The following is a 21,726-nucleotide window of genomic DNA, read 5'->3' on the forward strand; positions in this document are numbered from 1 at the left end:
CGAAATAAATGAAAGATGTGGAGTTTTTTAGCCTCGTCCCCTCTAGTGATAGAGTGGATGAGGCTGCTATTTTCGACACTGTCGTTGGCGGTGGTGGTGTAGGTGAATTCGGAGCCGCGCTTGCACCGAATGTTACCCTGCTAAACATTAAATTATCTTCAACGGCACTAGCTAGATATTTAATTGGTATTAGTATCCTCTATCTAACCGGGTCAGTACCGTGCCGTTTTTAATAATCGAAGGGGGATCTACATCCATCAAATGAAGCTGCAACTTATTAGGATCCAAAAACTATATGTAGTAATTTCATTTTTTAATTGTACCTAGTTATTCGTCCTAAAATAGCTAATGTATGTCGTTTTTCGTCATAAAACAGCTAATTTATGTCGTTTTTCGTCATAAAACAGTGAATGCATCTCGTTTTTCGTCATTAAATAGCTAATGCGTGTCGTTTATCGTCATAAAACGGCTAATTTATGTCGTTTTTCGTCATAAAACGGCGAATGCATCTCGTTTTTCGTCATAAAATAGCTAATGCATCTCGTTTTTCGTCTTTTAAATAGCTAATGCATCTCGTTTTTCGTCATAAAATAGCTAATGCATCTCGTTTTTCGTCTTCAAATAGCTAATGTATGTCGTTTTTCGTCATTAAATAGTTACTTACATATATTAGGAATTATATTTAACTTGATCACGTCCAAACCAAGAAAGTCTCTTGGAACGTGACATTTTATCGCATTAACGAAATGGCAAATGCGTGATTGTAGAATTATTCACCCCTTCGAAATCCCCCGGCTTGTATTAACATTACGATCAGGTAATTCGGTTACGCGCGAGGTGGGGTTTAGTCGTGACTGTAGAGGTTTCGTCTGCATGAAAAAAATCAATTTCTTTTCAATTACAGTCGCCTTTTTTTAGCTCATGTTTAAACTTGTAACCTGTTTGGACTCAATGATACGTGTATTGAAATCATGAAAGCCGTTTTCATACTTTGTGAATACTTTTGTCGAAATTAATTAATTGCTAAATTATTATTATTTATTATCATAAGTAACATAATGCAAATTTATATGACACTTCCTATTGTTGTAATGCTATTCTACGGAATCTATTTGGCTGTAGTTTATTTCGCCATGGCTATATAATAATCAGCTAGGCAAATACCCAAGGCACCACCTTAGGCCCAAGTCATCTAGCGACTTATAATGCCTTAAACAGGTTGCCGGGTTACAATGCGTAGGAGGGTGGTGGAAAGCCCTTCATGCCACGCGAGCCGATAGCTCCCTACACTCACTATTTGACCCTGTACGTCGACATTTTATCAAATCAGATCATTTGACGCTCCTGGATTCGATCTGAACCTGTATAGAAAATGTAGTCTGCTAAAATACTTTTAAACGTAGGAGCAACAAACACAAGGAGAACGCAGCTAGCCTTTAAACACGGTGACGCGGTGTTGTGTACAAATTTCATTGGGCGAACCTTTACGCTGAACGTTTTACGGAAAGGGGATGACAATTTCGAATTTTCCCCTTCCGACGGCAGCAGGCGCTAAAGCGTCTAGCCAATGAGAAATGTACACAAGAAAATGTACGACTTTAGATGGGTTCCGATCTCCTTGTGTGGGGTGCTGTGTTAGTTGCTCCTAGTTTAAACTGACTAATTAAAAATTAATATAATTAAAATTTATTAAATAAAAAATTATCTATTTAATGGTATTTTTAATATTTTTCATAATTATTGTAAAAAATAAATAAAACTTGTGTGGAATCTATTCGCCTGCTTTATACTGCCGTGTGCTTAGAGCTCAGCGGAACAGATAATTTAACCCTCAAAAATTTCGATTTTTCATAAAAATGTCGGTTAACAGTTTATTTATGGAAATTAATCGCGGTTATTAAACGATTTAATATGCAAAAAATAAGTTTTTATTCGGATAATTATCGGTTATGGATAAAAACAAAAAACGGATATTCATTATCCGAACCCCGAGCTCTATATGTGCTACACCACTACCAATTATTTACGTTCCGTCGCAACAAAGTGTAGCTCAAAATTGGCTGTAAAATACTAGGGAACAATCCAAAAGTATTCGCCTATTGCTGGTCCCCATTGAAGTCAGAAACAGTAATTATAACATAGAAATTAAAATATATTATTTAAGGTGAAATGGAAGTTGTTGATAAATATTTATTTTGGTGCGGCCTTAAAGCCTATTATTAATTCAGTTCCGTAGAATTCTATTAGATCTAAAATTATTTCTGATATCATCTGCCGAAGTAATTTTTGTAGTTGGGTACCGTCGTCAGTTCGGAGCTGTTGGAGCTAATTTCTACCCCGAAGTCATAATAATTTAGTTGGCCCCGGGCTAATAATGTCGTGACGTTGGAAAACTGTTTACTTAAATTAGTCATCAGTCGCCATCCACGTATCATAACCTCGATGGCAGACCAGACGACGTTCAGCCAAGCTGGTCGGGGTTTTTTTTTTTCAAACGAAACCTTGAATTATATAATTTACCCTCCCAAAGACTGCAACCATCTTTGACGACAGTCTCCCGTTTCCTCTCACCCCACGAAGACATATCTCTATAGCCGTGGTCCCTCTCTTGGATATCCATGATGGAGCCTTGTTTTCTTTTCCCCGGTACCCCTCGGGGTTCACCCACCAAATCAGTCTCGCAAAGGCTGATCGAAAAGCCTGTTGATCTTGATCTGAAAGGAAGAGCCTACCGCGCCAATCGCTTGGTTTCTTTGTGTTGGCATCGCTGTCGCTACTGCAGAATATTACCACACATTATTGCACCCTCTTAAAGCAGCCCTCTTCGTGAAGTACGAATTAGCGGTATTTATGGTTTTATAAGTAATTTTAAGTAGTGAAGTAATTTTAAGTAGTGTTGTTATTTTTTCCGGAAAAATAAAATGCGGAAAAGTTTCCGCAAATCGGAAAAATTAAAAATTGAAACATAAATTACTTTTTACGGGTTTTTAAATTTTTTTACTTTTATCGATATAAAATGTCTAATAACAGTAAACATACTACAAAACCTTAATAGCCAGGGTTCGTACAGAACCTGGATAAGTCAGGGATCTGTAAAATGGATGAAAAAAGTAAGGTAGAAGTCAGGGATTTAAATAATTTCTTAGAAGGTCAGGGATAAGTCAGGGATTTTAGTTAGTCAACCAAACTACACATTAACAAAGCATTTTTGACCTAAAATAATAAAAAAACTGTCCAAAAATATAACCAAAAAGGTCAGGAATATTGGCAAAAATTGGTCAGGGATAACCTGGAAAAGTCAGGGATTTTAGATCAGAAATTTACGTACGAACCCTGATAGTGTTACATTGTTAATCAGTTTAAACTAGTCTAGAGGTTTAGTTTTACTTTTAGATTCGAAAAAATTAGGCGAAAATGCCGCGTTATTTAAATTTGCTTAAACATGTTTAAACATTGAAAAGTTCAAAACGCGTTGCGTAGCAACGGAAAGCCGAATAGAGGGAGAGTGGTGGATAATAATATGAACAAAATTCTTGGGTATTAGCCTAGCTGATTATTACTATAAAAAAGTGCATTAAATTAATGTAAAATTCACTTTAAACGGAGTATATTAGCCGAACATTATGATGAATTGCTATTGACATCAATTCGGTTTGTCCAGTATGGCGCTAAGCCGCTAATTCTATAGGCCGGCGTAGAATCTATCTACGCGCCTCCATTATATTGGATTTTCTTCTCTACAGCAGGCACGCCAAATCCAATCCCGCTTTTTTTTCTACCCTCCCCCTGCGAAGGTGACTCATCCTCGGGGCCGGCCAAACCGGGGGAAGCCGGTGAGATTTCCCATATGGCCGAGCTTCCAGTAGAACCCAGACCTTCGCAGACCCTAGCTACCCCGTCGAGCCCAGCCCCCGCGCGCAAATCCGTAACGTCCCGAAGTTCAACGCGTCCTTCGTAATCCTGACGCTGCTAAGTTGCCAATGCACACTGTCGGTCCGTATTGTAATAAGTACAGCGAGCCGACCTGCTGAAACGAGAATTTTTTATTTATGTCCCACCCCTCCCGTTGAAGAAGCTTGCAAATACAGTGCTGCCAAATTCGGTGTCTCTAACACGTTAGGGCTTTTCAATAAATACGACTGCCCAACTTGTTCTTGAGATAGTGCAGTCAAACTTATGAACGAATTCACTAGCTCTCTTTAGTATGAGAGCTGGGGAAGCATTGCGGAAGTGGGGGTAAAATAGTAAACAAGAACGCCACGTTATTTTATTAAAATGCCTATTATTGTGCTGTCAAATCGAGGGGTCGGACATTTGCCTGTTTTGTGTACGGGATTTTGGATTTTTTAAAAATCCAGGATTTTTTATTGTGGATTTGTCATACAAAGTCTATGGGAGAAAAAAACCTTGGATTTTGGATTTGGGGATTTTTTTTACAAATTTTGTACGGGATCTGGCCAAATGTCCGACCCCTCGTGTCAAATACGGTGACTCTATTTCCCCTGATTATTCCTCCCTCCCCCGGTTGTAGAAGCTGACAATTACAGTGCTGCCAAATACGGTGTCTTTATTTCCCCTGATTATTCCCCCTCCCACGGTTGTAGAAGCTGACAATTACAGAGCTGCCAAATACGGTGTCTTTATTTCCCCTGATTATTCCTTCCTCCCCCGGTTGTAGACGCTGACAATTACAGTGCTGCCAAATACGGTGTCTTTATTTCCCCTGATTATTCCCCCTCCCACGGTTGTAGAAGCTGACAATTACAGTGCTGCCAAATACGGTGTCTTTATTTCCCTTGATTATTCCCCCTCCCACGGTTGTAGAAGCTGACAATTACAGTGCTGCCAAATACGGTGTCTTTATTTCCCCTGATTATTCCCCCCTCCCACGGTTGTAGAAGCTGACAATTACAGTGCTGCCAAATACGGTGTCTTTATTTCCCCTGATTATTCCTCCCTCCCCCGGTTGTAGAAGCTGACAATTATTTTCCCTGATTATTCCTCCCTCCCCCGGTTGTAGAAGCTGACAATTACAGTGCTGCCAAATACGGTGTCTTTATTTCCCCTGATTATTCCTCCTTCCCCCGGTTGTAGAAGCTGACAATTACAGTGCTGCCAAATACGGTTTCTCTATACGCCTATATTAAAAGGTGGGTAAAAATGTCGACCCACCCTGCGAAATTTGAATTTATATGGAGACTAAGTTCCGGTCTTTGCGTAGTTTCGTGTTTTCTGTTTAAAATCATCTGCGTTTCAGACGAGGAGTAACGTAACAGCAGTTTCTTATTGGTCTTTCATATAAATTTACATTTCCCTGAGTTGGTCAGCATTTCCCCCCACCTTTAACTATAAGTGTATTTCCCCTGATCAGGGTTCCTAGGTGGAAAATTCCAGGTCGACAATAAAGTGGAAAATAGGCGAAAATTCCGGCCTGGATGAAAGTTAATTTAGTGACCCATAAATTTTTCTACCACAGAAAATGGTAAAATAATAATAAAAAAATATTTTAAAGGCCTAGATTTTCTTCTGTCTGTCGCCCTTTAAATTTACTTTCCTTCCAAACAAATACCCTGGTGGTAGGCCAACAGCAGAACACGTTGGCCTACCACTAGGGTATTTGTTTGGGAGGAAAGTAAATTTAAAGGGTGACAGGCAGAAGAAAACTTAGGCCTTTAACACCGAAATTTCAGATTTGGGCTACTTAAGGCCCAATATATATGCATATGAATGGTCAGATTCCGATTACCATTAGAAATAGTCTGTTATTTTTTTTGGAATAATTAATTTTAACTAAGACATATTTACAATTAACTTCTTAAAAATTTATTTCCAATTACCTTTTTTAAGGGAATATAACCTGCAAAGCAATCTTTGTGGAAGACCCCTTCAATTTAACCAATTTCCTTGTACAGAGGCGCCAAACATTTCTAAAGCCAAAGGCAAGAGCGGCCAGAGTTGCAAACGTTGGTGTTCCACACCAAATACCTGAGGTTATATTCCCTTTAAGCTTTGAAATGCAATTTTTCTTTATTCCACTAACTGCCCCTGATTATTCCCCCTCCCCGGTTGTAGAAGCTTGCAATTACAGTGCTGCCGACTGACCTAATCACTTTCAGGGAATTATCTCTCCGTAGGCGAAATATTTCGTCAATTTTGCATGGCGAAACACCTCTCCTCTCCCTGTTAATGTCTTTCCTCGGAATTTGATGGTCGACGGGGAAATGGGCCGGCCATCGGAACCATTTTCCACGGAATAGGATTACAGGACTGCCATTCTACCGGAGTACACTAGAGCCGTTATTCTCTGCTCGGGCTTTCCGCCTAATGGGATGTCACATCCGGTCTGTGCTAGGAACTCTCTTCGTGTTAAATGTACCATCGAAGTGCCCGCTTTGCTGCTATAGCCAAGAATTTATAGTATACATAGGGAGAATGACTATATTTAATAGTATATTATATTATATTTAATATTATATTATATTATATTTAATATTATATTTAATATTATATTTAATATTATATTTAATATTATATTATATTATATTTAATATTATATTATTATATTATATTATATTATATTATATTATATTTGATTTAATATTATATTATATATTATATTATATTCTATTTTATTTTATTTTATTTAATATTTTATTTAATATTATATTTAATAGTATATTTTATTTTATAGTACATTATTTATTATTTTATTTTATTTAATATTATATTTAATAGTACATTTTATTTTAATATTGTATTTAATAGTACATTTTATTTAATATTATATTTAATAGTTATAGTTATATTTAGTATGATATTAGAATTAATAATTTTAACCGACCTTAACGGAAGTTTATAAAAGCATATTTGCGATTATAACTTGTACAAAACCCTTACATAGTTGAATATGTTCTCTAGTATAGATAATTGGTATTCAATTCCTTAAAATAAATATTTAAAACGTGGAAATTCTACTTTACTAAAGTCACCTAATTCAAAATACGAACGCAACCGTACGGAACTATAAAAAAAAAATCAATGACAGTCTACAGGCGACATCTGTACGTAAAATAATCAACTAACCTAGAGCAGTTACTATTTAATTATTGTATTAATAAATTATTGAAATATATTTATATTCCGAAATTGTCTGAGAAATTTAAATTTATATTTTAATCTATATTTCTTTCATTTGTATTTGTTAGTCGCTAGATGGCGCCCTCACCTCTATAGAAGTCGCGCCTTTAGTTTTTCCTCTGTTTTTTTCCTCGCTTCGGTTCCGGCCACTGCGGCATGTTGAAACAGTCGGAATAACACACTTTTGTTTGACAATGAAAGCGTTTTGCACTATTGGCATTGGCATTTATTTTATAATTGATTATATTAATTAATTATATGTACCAAAATAATAACGGTGCTAGCTTCTCCGAGGTAGCACCTATGATCTAGCGTCTGCTACAGACAAATTAAAGATATTTTTCTTAAATAAGCTTATCCAAATATAAGTAAAAGATGCTAAAATTATAATTAAATGCAAGTATCATTATTTATCAAGTCAAATTTACGAATAACGATGAGGAAAAACTAATTTAGCCGCTACCTATCTAGCTTTCAATGGCGAACCAAATAGGGCTAAATGATAGTTTTCGGTCACGAATACTAAATCCCATAGTGAGTATGGTCGAAATATGTTGTAAGGGATTTTGGCAATTGTCCAACTATTAGCGTTTTTCTAGCATATTTTATTTTAGAGAAACAGATTCATTCGAATATTTTAAAACAGAGAACACGCTATTGATAACTCAGTCACACCACATCTGCATTTAAAAAAGTGCAACAAATATTTTACCAGATAATGCTAATTTTAATGTCGTTCTCAAGAAAATATCAGAAAGTCTAGAATTTCTTTATAAATTTAGCAATATCCTTTGTCGGAAATGGGACTATGTGACGATTTATTTGATAAAACCGTGTGACGCTGTTGTAGTTGTCTTAAAATTGTAGAACCGAACTAATTATATTTAAAATTTACACTTTCGTTTCGAAATAAATTTAAATATCAAATGCAAGAAATAGTTGAATTAAAGGGCGATTGTATTAAATTTCTAACACTTATCTTTCATTTCCCAACTATTTTAAAATTTAATGACTTCTACAAAAATGTTTTTTTTTAACTTTGTAGAAAATATTAAAGTATTAAAGGGTTAGTTTTCATAATATCTTGCAGGTTATCGAAAACATGTAGATGATTATCAACAATATGTAGATGATTATCAACAATATGTAGATGATTATCAATAATATGTAGATGATTATCAACAATATGTAGATGATTATCAACAATATGTAGATGATTATCAACAATATGTAGATGATTATCAACAATATTTAGATGATTATCAACAATATGTAGATGATTATCAACAATATGTAGATGATTATCAACAATATGTAGATGATTATCAACAATATGTAGATGATTATCAACAATATGTAGATGATTATCAACAATATGTAGATGATTATCAACAAATTTAGAGTTTTCAACGCTAAATGTGCTATTGATTCACTTTTATCGTAGCTTAGCGTTAATAAAAGATTCTGCTAAATACCTCACTGCGTACAGTTAATTTGTCATTTTTCTCGTAAAGCAATTATTCTAGTGAGAATTGAAATCACGAAGGAGTTGATTCGAAAATATTTTGAATTATTTTTATCCCATAATTTTGGAAATTTTTATCATGTAATTATCCTATAATTTTTAAATTTTTTATCTATTATTATCCTATAATTTTGAATTTTTTTTATCGTATTACTATCCTATAATTTTGAATTTTTTATCGTATTATATCCTATAATTTTGAAATTTTAATCATTTAATTATCCTATAATTTTGAAATTTTTACGCTTTTATTATTCTTTAATTTGAAAATTTTCAATCTTTTATTGTCCTAAAATTTTTATCATTTAATTATTCTATAATTTTTTTAAATTTTTATCCTATTATTATTATTCATTAAATTGGAAATTTTTAATCTATTATTATTCTGGGTTAGTACACGACCTGGAATACCTGGAAAACCTGGAAAAGTCAGGGAATCTGAAAATGTTTCCAAAAGGTCAGGGAAAAGTCAGGGAATTTGAAAATGATTCGCAATGGTCAGGGAATAGTCAGGGAAATTTAAAATGGTCCGAAATAGTAAGGGAATTTTAAAATTACCCCAAAAATAAATCGGGAAAATAAATTTTTGAAAAATGTCTTAAAAATACATAATTAACATTTTTCAAGATTTTACCTCAAAACATAAATTTATTCTACAAAAATGGTCAGGGAAATTTGGCAATTTAGTCAGGGAAAACCTGGAAATGTCAGGGAATTTTATTCCGGAAATTTTGTACGAACCCTGTTATTCATTAAATTGGAAATTTTTAATCTATTATTATTCATTAATTTTGAAATTTTTATCCTGTTATTATTTTTTAATTTGGAAATTTTTATCCTATAATTCCTATATATTTTTGAGAACTTTTGGCTGGGAACCCCGTATAAATAAACAAATGAATCAAATCGCGTGTAAGGTGAATTTATTCTTTCGTTATTCGTTCTTAGATTTCTAAAGTGCAGTGAATTGTGACGAAATGGGCTTGATTACAGAGTACAAAATCAAAGGCGTAATGGCCAAAACATATTTCGAAATATTTTCCCCACTCTTAAAAAAACGCGTCGTGTACTTCTACTTGAAAATAAAACGCTTCAGCCTAAAATAAAGTGGAGAAAAACACAAGAAAATAAACATAGACATCAACGCGTCGTCCTACTTTTCAAAGAGACGAAATTGACGCCTTCTCAAAGAGAGTACATCACCCGTCGCCTCACTCCTACACGAACCACCGTCCTCCATCTTTGAACAAAACAACAGGCGAATCATTCTGTTTCCTGTTTCCAACGCGACACCTACCGGCGGGATATTTCCCTTCTTGGCCTGCTTATTTTAACAAACCAATTCCCTGGAACTGACTCTACTCATACGAGTATAGATAAACATTAGCACCGAAGTGATAACACAGTGATCGACTAGCGTTGCGTTGTGTTTGCGAGTTAAAGGGGTTTCCCCTTTCCATAAAAAAATGTGGAGGTTAACAGTAATAGTTAGTGTAGCGAGCTGTGACATGAAAGGCTTGCCACCACCCTCCTACACTTTGTAACCCAGTTTAAAGGCATTAAATCTCGCCTTGGGTATTAGCCTAGCTGTTTATTACCAGCAACAGAAAATGATAGTTTTCTTGTCAGAATTTAAAAATATTCTTGTTTAAAAAACCAATTTCCATATTAACGGTAATATTGCAAATTTTGTAGTAATTATTTTGAGTTTAAAATGTCGTACAAACGGTCAAATTATCGTACCCAATGATAATAATCGCGCGGGCTGGCAACCCGTAAGGCATATGTGAAGAACGCTCATCAACAATAATAAGGCCACCTGTTTAGACTTAAAGGCAATAAAAGTCGATAGATGTCTGGGTCCCTTGGATATTAGCCTAGCTAATTGACAGCATCAGTAAAATATCGTTGTCTTGTTAGAATTATTAAAAAAATCCTTTTAAAAAAATAATTTCCATAATAACGATATTATTGCAAATGTTGAGTAATTATTAATTTATCGGTCAAATTATCGCAAAAAGCGATAATAATCGAGTGGGCTGGCAACCCGTATGACATTTGTGGAGAACGCTCATCAACAATAATATTCCGAAAAAGATCGGCGGTCACATGATTTGGTTACTTTCTGGCGATTGGCTTAAGTAGTTTGAGCGCACGCTCGGTTTTTTTCATTTTCAACGTGCGCGCGAGTCACGATCTACTAATATATTAACTCTTTTTATACATGTATTTGTCGACATTATATTTCGGAATCACTTATTGCTATTTCCTTAAGCCTCGTCAGAATTCCGGGAAACCGATGCTGTCGATCGTAGCTCGTGCGCTATTAGTGCCGAGGGGGGGGGGGTGGGGTGGGGTGGAGAAAAAGCGCGGGAAATCGTTAAGAGGAAGAGATTCTTAGTCACGTGCCCGTAATACTGACTCCTTTTATTTTTCGAATGACGCAAAAAGAGGCAGTCAATTTTCGTTGCCTATTCAAGCGTGCATTTCGAGTAAAGTAGCACGCGCGAGTCGTATTATCCCTTTTCTCGGACCTAGACCCAGAAAGTAATCCGTTCGCTTTTTTGCGTCTCGGCGTTAATTTCCCGCAACCGTACTCGCGTCGGATCGTTATAATGTCATTACCGTTCGGCTGACTGGCTCCGCACGCCCGATACACGCCGGGAGAGAGAGATATAACCGTAACTGCATACCTAGACGAGGGTTGTACGTGTTTATGTCGCGTTTTTCGGGAGCCAGGTGAAGGTGTATGCCTACCTTCTCCACCTACGCGTTTAGTCGACGTCATGTTGAACGCGATTTTGACTGACTAGTGACTACTACTTTCGCGTCTGTTTTTCTATCGATGTTGGATGCTTCGAGGGTAGCTGTCGAGTCGGTATGGCGTAATATTGCTGGAGGACTTAGATAACGAAATAACAAAAAATTGATTGTGATTTGTATCGGCGACAGAAGTTCGTTAGTCGTTACGCCATGATAAAGATCTATACCTCTGCCGCGTAACGGTTAAATTGTCTGATAAGTGTTAATATCATTCAAATTCGGTTTTGTTGGATTTACAATGGTCGTGACTAGTCCCAAAATGAAAGGGCGGGTGCGAGCTAAGAACAGTACGTATTATTTATTTATTTTCGATAGTTTTATTTAAATTTCTTCGCTGTTTATTTTGCCATAAATATCGCAGCTGGCATTTCAAATATGGGGTCGTAAACATTGACTACTTTAAGCTTACGTGTCCTTAGTTGGAAAAGTGCGGCTTTGGCAAAATCGGCGTTGTACGATCATTAATCATAGTCAACTGTCAGACAGTATTACGTAAATATTTAACTTAGCGGGTTGACGTCGAGAAGATGGACCCTATTAAAGAAAGGTTGAGGTGTTTTAATATCAATTTAAAATAGGCAGTTACCGACTACGTTGGTATTTTAATGATGGTGCTGTACGAAATAAGATGGATCAGCTTTTATCATTTTCTAAAGACGGGCCAGTAAAATTGTTTTATACTTTAAGGTCATTTCAATTTTAAATCACACATTTAAAGGGAAATAGTTCATAAATAATTGTTTAGCTTTTAAATCGCATATTTAAAATGAAATAATTGAACAATACTTAATTGCTTAGCTTTTAAATCATATTTAAAACGAAATAGTGGAAAAATACTTAATTGCTTAGCTTTTGAAAACGCATATTGAAAATGAAATAGCTAACGAAATAATTGTTTCGCTTTTAAATCGCAGTTCTAAGGTAAAATAGTTGAAAATTAATAATTATTTAGGGTTAAATTTTGTTACGAATGAAAAAAAAATAAAGCTATGCAAATTCAAACAAAATTAAATGAGTATCAATTATATTAAAATTTAGTTTAATTTCTAATTTATGTTTTTGAAAGAAGCGAAAAAATGTTGTTTTAAAATGGAAAAGTTACTTTAATTTAATTAAACGTCGTCTTAATTTAACTTTAAAATTTAACAATAATAACCTGTAATGCAAACTTTTAAATTTTCCAACATATTTGTGTTTGTTTGACCCCAATGGTTTCGTGAATCGAGTTGACCCTTGACCTCTTTGAAGCCAAATAATGTGAATCTCTGGTACAGGTTTGTTGTGGCTATTTCCAAGTCTGCTTTCGGGGCAGTTGAAATCGGCCGAAAGGCACGTTCAAACGAAATGCAAAATCTATTTCCCTTTCAAAGCCTGAAACGTGTAATTTCACTTTCCATTTCAAAAAACATTTGAGCCTCGCGTCCCAAAGCTTAAAGTCAACGCCCTATTTACTACTTAAAGTTTTAAGTCTTAAGCCATAAAACTGGCTGAGCTTAACGGCTGTTAGCGCGCTTGCCGCAACACTCCTGGTTGACTTGGCCTAATAGTTGGTGCCTTACCTAGCTGATTATTACTATATGACAAATCAGTATACAGTGATTGCATTCGATTCACTTTTTCGAATTTTAAATATGGGCATTAAATACTGTAAATCATTTATGAAAATATATTACTTATCATAATCTACCATTATTCACCACTTTTTCCATTTTATACCATAACATTATTTACCACCTGTTAAATACCACTTCAAAACCCTGATAGGCTTATTATAAATTATAGAAAGTGGTATTTACAGTAGAGAAGGCTTATTGGCTAATCTATAAACTGATATTTATATTAGATAAGGCTTATTGAAAAGCTATAAACTGATATATTAGAGAAAGCTTATTGGAAATTCTATGAAGTTTGAAATATATATTACATTGATCTCATTAGAAATTCTATGAACATTGATTGATCTCCTTAGATATTTATATTAGAGAAGGCATACTTGAAAAGTTATAAACTGATATTTACAGTAGAGAAGGCTTATTGGCTAATCTATAAACTGATATTTATATTAGAGAAGGCTTATTGGCTAATCTATAAACTGATATTTATATTAGAGAAGGCTTACTTGAAAAGCTATAAACTGATATTTACAGTAGACAAGGCTTATTGGCTAATCTATAAACTGATATTTACAGTAGACAAGGCTTATTGGCTAATCTATAAACTGATATTTATATTAGAGAAGGCTTACTTGAAAACCAAAAACTGATATTTACAGTAGAGAAGGCTTATTGGCTTATCTATAAACTGATATTTATATTAGAGAAGGCTTATTGGCTAATCTATAAACTGATATTTATATTAGAGAAGGCTTATTGGCTAATCTATAAACTGATATTTATATTAGAGAAGGCTTACTTGAAAAGCTATAAACTGATATTTACAGTAGACAAGGCTTATTGGCTAATCTATAAACTGATATTTATATTAGAGAAGGCTTACTTGAAAAGCTATAAACTGATATTTACAGTAGACAAGGCTTATTGGCTAATCTATAAACTGATATTTACAGTAGAGAAAGCTTATTTGAAAATCTATAAACTGATATTTATATTAGAGAAGGCTTATTTGTAAAGCTATAAACTGATATTTATATTAGAGAAGGCTTATTTGAAAATCTATAAACTGATATTTGTATTAGAGAAGGCTTATTTGTAAAGCTATAAAATGATATTTATATTAGAGAAGGCTTATTTGAAAATCTATAAATTGATATTTATATTAGATAAGGCTTATTATAAAAACTTGTAGGGGTTAACGGTAATAGTTAGTGTAGGGAGCTGTTGGCTCGATCTCGTGGCATGCAGGACTTGCCACCACCCTCCTACGCATTGTAACCCGGCCACCTGAATTAAGGGCTTCAAAAGTCGCATGATGACTTAGGCCTAAGGTGGTGCTTTGGGTATTAGCCTAGCTGAGTATTTCTTATTGAAAAGCTATAAACTGATATATTAGAGAAAGCTTATTGGAAATTCTGAAGTTTGAAATTTATATTACATTGATCTCATTAGAAATTCTATGAACTGCTATTTATATTAGATTCATCTTATTAGAAATTCTATAAAGCTAAATTTTATATTAGATAAATCTTATTAGAAATTCTATGATAGATAAATCTTATTAGAAATTCTATGAACTCTATTTATATTAGAGGTCCTATGAGAAATTCTATGAACTCTATTTTTATTAGAGGTCCCATAAGAAATTCTATAAACAAAATAATCTTCCTTTGCAAACGTGTACGTGCACTTTATTTATTAAATTAAAGATTAAAATTATGTTGGAATTTATATTCCGTTGTTTCCTTATTTCAAAATATTTGATTGCGTTTAGTCCTTGAAACAGGGACAACGATTTTCATTCGAGTAATTTCTCGTATGGCTTGCCATCCGTAATCTCTAATACACGGAGTCAATTTAAATAGGACTAGGATGAGTCCATGAGAAACCTGCGAGGGGTCTGACATACCGAAAAATCCACTAAAAATTACGCAATAATTTTATTTTAATAAAAAATCCAAGAGATTTTTAGCAAATTCACAAAATTCGTAATATATTCATAAAATCCGTAAAAACGGCGAAGAAACCGTAAAATTGTCAAAAATCCACAAAACCAAGAAAAATACAGATCATTGGATTTGAGAAAAATCTCCAAAACAGGGTTGGCAAAATCCTTGTTTTTTTTAAAAAGAACAAAAACAATGTTTTTTATTGTTTTAAACAAGATTCATTGTTTTAAACTGTTTTTAAAGCGAACAATAAAAAACACATAATAAACAATAAAAAACTATGTTTAAAACACGTTTTAAACTAATCATTATACTTATGAATCACGAGTAAACTCATTTAAAGAAATATTACGTATCATTAAACGTATTGTCATAAGTGGCATAATTACCCTAAGTGTGTCAATAAGATGAATTTTTCCATGATACCTTGTTTAACGAAATTGACGTAAATGACGTCATTTTTCCAGTGACGAAATTTACGTAATGTGTTTGCGAAGCGGCGTCTGCGGCGCGAGCATTAAATATACCATAAAGAGTACTTGAACGGAATTCGCGAGTCCTACGGTTCTTTGGTCTGTTTAGAACAAGCTCAAATTGAAGATTTTCTGTGGGAAAGGCTCCTATTGGCACACTTAGGGTAATTATGCCACTTATGGTATTATAAATAAACTCACATTGAGAAGAACCAATGAGTACACGCTTATTTAAACGAGCCAAGAATTTCGCTAAGCGTTGTTGACCAACCATTGACGGCCTTAGGGTTTTCGATGCCCCATGCAAATACTACCTAACCCGTAGTAGGGTTTTTAATATAGTTATCATCCTGAAATTTTTGGTCGCATAGAACTAAGAAAAGGGAAAATATCCACATATTGTTTTTAGTTTTGGTTTATTGAAATGTGCACGTCTGCAGTCATAAATCATCACAAATAAACAATGTTACATAAAATAAGATTTTAGGTACCTCTATAATCTTAAAACTTCCATCACGTCATAAAATTTCTAAAAAATCGAGAAAGGGGACCGAAATCCCTTGATTTTTATCTTGGAGTGCCGCCTAGTCGGTTTTAGCCCGATCTGTCCAGACCGGCCGTGTTTCTTGTTACTTAAAACCCGGCACAACCCGACTAAACAGCAACCCTACTTTTATCTCGTGCATAGGTAGTGTCCCAAATAGATGTATATTGGCAGCTATATAAATTCTATTTAAACAAAAAGACAAAATTCAATGCGCTCGTAGGATTTTTGCACTGGTATGAAATTTATGAAATCATATCGAGCCTTTTCAGTCGCTCTTTTCAGAGAATCTTTAAATCAAACTACCGTTATAAATACAATTTACCTTTCTTAGAGCCTTGGAATGGTTTTTTCTACCTTTTCCCTCATATTGAATAACGAAAATCTTACAAAAAACAATGAAAATTTACCTTATAAAAAACATGTTTAAAACAGATAGTTTAAAACGTTTAAAACAAATTGGTGTTTGTTTAAAATAATTGTTTTAAACGTGTTTTAAACACTTGTTTTAAACCTTTTGTTTAAAACTTGCCAACCCTGCTCCAAAATATAAGAAAAATACAGATCATTAGTTTTTAGAAAATTCTACAAAATATAAGAAAAATACATATCATTAGATTTTAGAAAAATCTCCAAAATATAAGAAAAATACAGATCATTGGATTTGAGAAAAATCTCCAAAATATAAGAAAAATACAGATCATTAGTTTTTAGAAAATTCTACAAAATATAAGAAAAATACATATCATTAGATTTTAGAAAAATCTCCAAAATATAAGAAAAATACAGATCATTGGATTTGAGAAAAATCTACAAAATATAAGAAAAATACAGATCATTAGATTTTAGAAAATTCTACAAAATATAAGAAAAATAAAGATCATTGGATTTTAGAAAAATCTACAAAATATAAGAAAAATACAGATCATTGGATTTTAGAAAAATCTACAAAATGTAAGAAAAATACAGATCATTAGATTTTAGAAAAATCTACAAAATATAAGAAAAATACAGATCACTGGATTTGAGAAAAATCTCCAAAATATAAGAAAAATACAGATCATTAGATTTTAGAAAATTCTACAAAATATAAGAAAAATAAAGATCATTGGATTTTAGAAAAATCTACAAAATATAAGAAAAATACAGATCATTGGATTTTAGAAAAATCTACAAAATATAAGAAAAATACGGATCATTTGATTTTAGAAAAATCTACAAAATATAAGAAAAATACGGATCATTGGATTTTAGAAAAATCTCCAAAATATAAGAAAAATACGGATCATTGGATTTTAGAAAAATCTACAAAATATAAGAAAAATACAGATCATTGGATTTGAGAAAAATCTCCAAAATATAAGAAAAATACAGATCATTAGATTTTAGTAAAATCTACAAAATATAAGAAAAATACAGATCATTGGATTTTAGAAAAATCCACAAAATTAACAAAATCCAAGATAAAAACCACAAAACCCGGCGCGTATTTTTGAAAAATTAAATTTTTTTTAATAATCCACAAATTATTTTATACAAGTCTTATGTATTTTAAAAAAATCCAATTAATTTTTTTAATGAAGAAATTTCTTTGAAAAAATCAGAAAAATCAAGTTTATTGGCAAATCCCCGAAATTAGTTTGCTGAATATATGATCCCCGTGAAAGCAATGTGATCAAATACTTTCCATTCAAATCCACCGGCGCTAACATTACGCAATCGGGTCCCACGCAAATATGTTCAATTTCAATGTAAATAACCGGCGGCAAAGCAATTAGACATTATGGAAGCAGTTACGCGAACTTGGATTTCCATATTCCGACGTGGAATAATTTGTTCCGAAAGCGGCGCCGCGAATACCTGGAAGATGCTTATATCTGAGAATGCCGTTCATTCCCGATTTGAATTTCTAACCGTCATCCGGGACTCCGACGTTGCGTTGCGTAGATAGATTAAATTTACATAAGAACGAACATATTTTTTTAGGAGTTTTTTTTGTATTTTTAGTCTTAGTCACGATTTATGTAAGCGTTACTGTCGATCGTTGCTACTTCGTAACTTCGGTATCCCGTCGAAAATGTAGTGTCTGGTATTCACCCGACAATTTTTTTTTATTTTATCGTAGATTTCTCAGTGTATAAGAAAATAGGCCTAAAAAGTAAGGGACTGAAATTTTAGCTCGAGAATTCTTAAGGTAATCACCCAGGGTTCGTACACGACCAGGAAATCCTGGAAAAGTTAGGGAATTTGAAAAGGTTTCCAAAAGGTCAGGGAAAAGTCAGGGAATTTGAAAAGGTTTCCAATTTCCAAAATGTCAGGGAAAAGTCAAGGAATTTGAAAATGGTCACAAAAAAAATCGGGCAAATAAATTTTTGAAAGAAAATATTTTCCAAGATTTTTACCTCAAACCATTCATTTATTCTACAAAAATGGTCAGGGAAACTTTGGCAATTTGGTCAAGAAAATCCTGGAACTGTCAGGGAAATTTTGGCAATTTGGTCAGGGAAAACCTGGAAATGTCAGGGAATTTAATTCCGGAAATTTCGTACGAACCCGGTCACCGTATTAATATATTACTTTTAAAATTCGTGGTGTAAAATATCTAGAAATGGTCAGTTATAATCACAAAAATAGCATCGATATTTGAACCTGAAAGATTGAGCATTGAAACTATATTAATTTTCCACCTAACGGCCAAAATATAATCGAATTAAAAAAGTAAATTTAAAATTAAATAAATTTTGAAAACGTTTTCAAAAAACGGTTTCTTTCGTGGTAAGAAATACTCGCATCGGAAAATTGCTCATTACCTTCGAAATTACGTTCAGGACCTCCCACTAAGTTAAATGGGTATTTAATGGATTCTTTTGATCTGCCGCTTAGCACGGGAAAGGGATGTATAAAAAAAAATAAATTTGTTTCCAGAAATTGAATAATTTTAAAAATTCACTTTTTGTGCTTCTAAACAATTCTCAGATACCAGTTGCATCGAGATAATAATTGTGATGAATCAGATATCAGGTTATCGATATTTACGTGCAGATATTATCAGATCAGTTGATAATAATTAATAATTTCTAAAATGTCCTATAACATCCGACATTTTTAGCAAAATCTCCAAAAAGTCTTATAAAATCCTATAATTTAAAAAAAAATGTTTTTTAAAGGGCAATATTTTTAGAAATATAATCCTATAATTTAAAAAAAAGTCCTTTATAGTCCTATATTTTTAGAAATATAATCCTATAATTTGAAAAAAAAAAGTCCTTTATAGCCCTATATTTATAGAAATGTAATCGTATAATTGAAAAAAAAGTCCTTTAAAGTCCTATATTTTTAGAAATATAATCCTATAATTTGAAAAAAGTCTTTTAAAGTCCTATAATTTTATAAATATAATCCTATTTTTCCTATAAAAAATTGAAGATTCGAGTCGGGGCCCTGATATGGCTCAAAATTAAAAACTAGGTAAACCCGAAAATAATCTGAATTCCTTGTCATTGCGTTTCAGCCGACTCACAGTAATTAATTTTTACACATCCGCCGATTAAATTATTTTAAAAATTTTAATTACTGTTTATTTTGATTTGCTAAACGTAATAGTGAACTTGGGATAATAAATCAGGTACAATTTGCGATCAGATTTTCATTTGACTAACTGATTATCTTCAGGTATCTGAAAATTACTATCTTTGGGGGTGGCGGAGTGGTTAGCACTTTCGCCTCGCAGCAGGAGGAGCCGGGTTCGATCCCAGCTTGTGGCACTGGGTGAACACTCGGAACAACTCCTCTTGCGTAGAGTTAGTAAGTTCTCTCCCCACTGGTTAAAGGGGTTTTCCCCCGAGATCTTCGGTTTCCCCTTCCCCAAAAACTTGTTGAGGTTAACGGTAATAGTGAGTGTAGGGAGCTGTTGGCTCGAACGCGTGGCATGCAGGGCTTGCCACCACCCTCCTACGCATTGTAACCCGGCCACCTGAATTAAGGCTTTAAAAGTCGCTCGATGACTTAGGCCTAAGGTGGTGCCTTGGGTATTAGCCTAGCTGATTATTATTATTAAATTTGATTTAATTAATCATTAATTTAAATTACTTAAACCTCAATGTTTTTACGAATATTTATAGCAATGTCAATTTGAATCACACGGAATTAAATTTAGATTTTAAATAAAATTAAGATTAATTTAATTTTTAGTTAACATTATCTTTTCACTAAAATTATTAATCAATTTGTACAGAAATAGGCAATAAAATCCGGTTCTAATCAATTAATTCTAATTTTTCAAAACTCTGAATATATCCAAACTACTTCATAGTTTTTGAAAAACAGGACTCGATGACGCCATCTTTATAATCGCCGTTTAGAAAGTTGCAACGAAGGATGATTTTACGGTTTGTCTTTTACGTAAAAAATTACCCGAATATTTTATTGGGACCCCCGCCGAGAAGTGGCGACCTGCGACGATCCCCCATTACCCGTGGTGCTCTTCGGTCAGCGACAATTTTATTTTACAATTTATTTTAATGAATACGAAATCAGTTACATAAATTTAAAAATTTCCAGAATCAAAAAGTTGTTAAAAGACTAGATGAAATGGTATTTATTTCTAAACTCGGGGGTTAAGTAGACCTTCATGTACCTTAAAAAATTATTTTGACTGTACATTTTAATTACAGTTCTAAAGAAATGATATATAATTGTAATTGTTATCCTATAGGAATTTCTAAATTATATAGAATTAAGGTTAATTTTCCAATATAATTCCAAATATAATTTAAAAAATTTCCTTGGAAATTTTTGTAAAGTCATTAATCTATAGAATATTAATATTTAGTTTAATTTAATTTAATTTAATTAATATTTAATTATGAACTAATCTACTTTTTCGCGTATTTTATCATCCTTCTCACAGTCCATAGGTGGTTTCTTCTAACTTAACTTATAGAATATTCAAAAGACTAGAAATTTCGAATGGTTTTCTGTAAAAATATTTATAGACAACTCTATAAATTATGAACTTCAATTCCTTTAAAACCAATTGTCCATTATGTATCCGTTTTCGGATACTTTTCCTTAATTAAATCAACCTACAATTTGACACTCTAGTTTTTATTTCCCTTGTTAAAAAAATCTTAATTTCCTTATCTAAACCAAGCTGAAAACGATACGGAATAATTTCGATTATTTACACGCTTCTACAAAATTTCCTTTCAATCCTGGAAACATTTGAGGAATTTAAAATTAAAACCGCGAATTTCGTCCTCGATCTTGACCTAATTAATTTCCGTTCCCAGGCGCGGAATTAATCACGGTTGACGGACCTGGGACGCTGTTTCGTTTTCCTATCGCGAAATCCGTCAAGCGTTCCCCGAATTATAGCTTTATCAAACACAGAGCGAGGTTGACATTAAAATTCTGCTCCCAAAGAAAGTTTTTTCGTCCGTTTCTTATCTATAATTTAGAGCATGCAAACTTGTACTTTTTATACGACAGGATTAACTTTTTCTGTCTCCTTCGCGGGTCCCGCTTCACCTTTTTTTATATATCCCTTCTTCGCGTGTCCCGCTTAATCGTCCCAAAATAGATTTCCTCTCTTTTTTCACTATCGGCATTACTTGGTGGTTAAATACATTTTTCAGTGGGTATTTTTTGGTGGTTTAGCGTA

At 33.3% G+C, this 21,726-nt stretch overlaps 1 protein-coding gene across 8 annotated transcripts in view; it reads left to right on the forward strand.

The window, feature by feature from the left end:
- sick (sickie) overlaps positions 1 to 21,726 on the forward strand; it is a 363,513-nt gene that overhangs the window by 231,334 nt on the left and 110,453 nt on the right. The window contains exon 1 of one of the 8 annotated variants that reach the window (XM_090165615.1): positions 11,172 to 11,772. The exons of the other annotated variants lie outside the window; for them this stretch is intronic. Within the exon in view, the coding sequence (XP_090021741.1) occupies positions 11,724 to 11,772 (49 nt within the window). The 5' untranslated portion in view covers positions 11,172 to 11,723. Of the gene's footprint in view, positions 1 to 11,171; positions 11,773 to 21,726 lie in introns of those variants that run through there. 8 annotated transcript variants of the gene reach the window in all.

This window comes from Leiobunum rupestre, chromosome 2 (assembly GCF_980474605.1).
Source record: "Leiobunum rupestre chromosome 2, qqLeiRupe1.1.hap1, whole genome shotgun sequence".
NCBI classification, from domain to species: domain Eukaryota; kingdom Metazoa; phylum Arthropoda; class Arachnida; order Opiliones; family Sclerosomatidae; genus Leiobunum; species Leiobunum rupestre.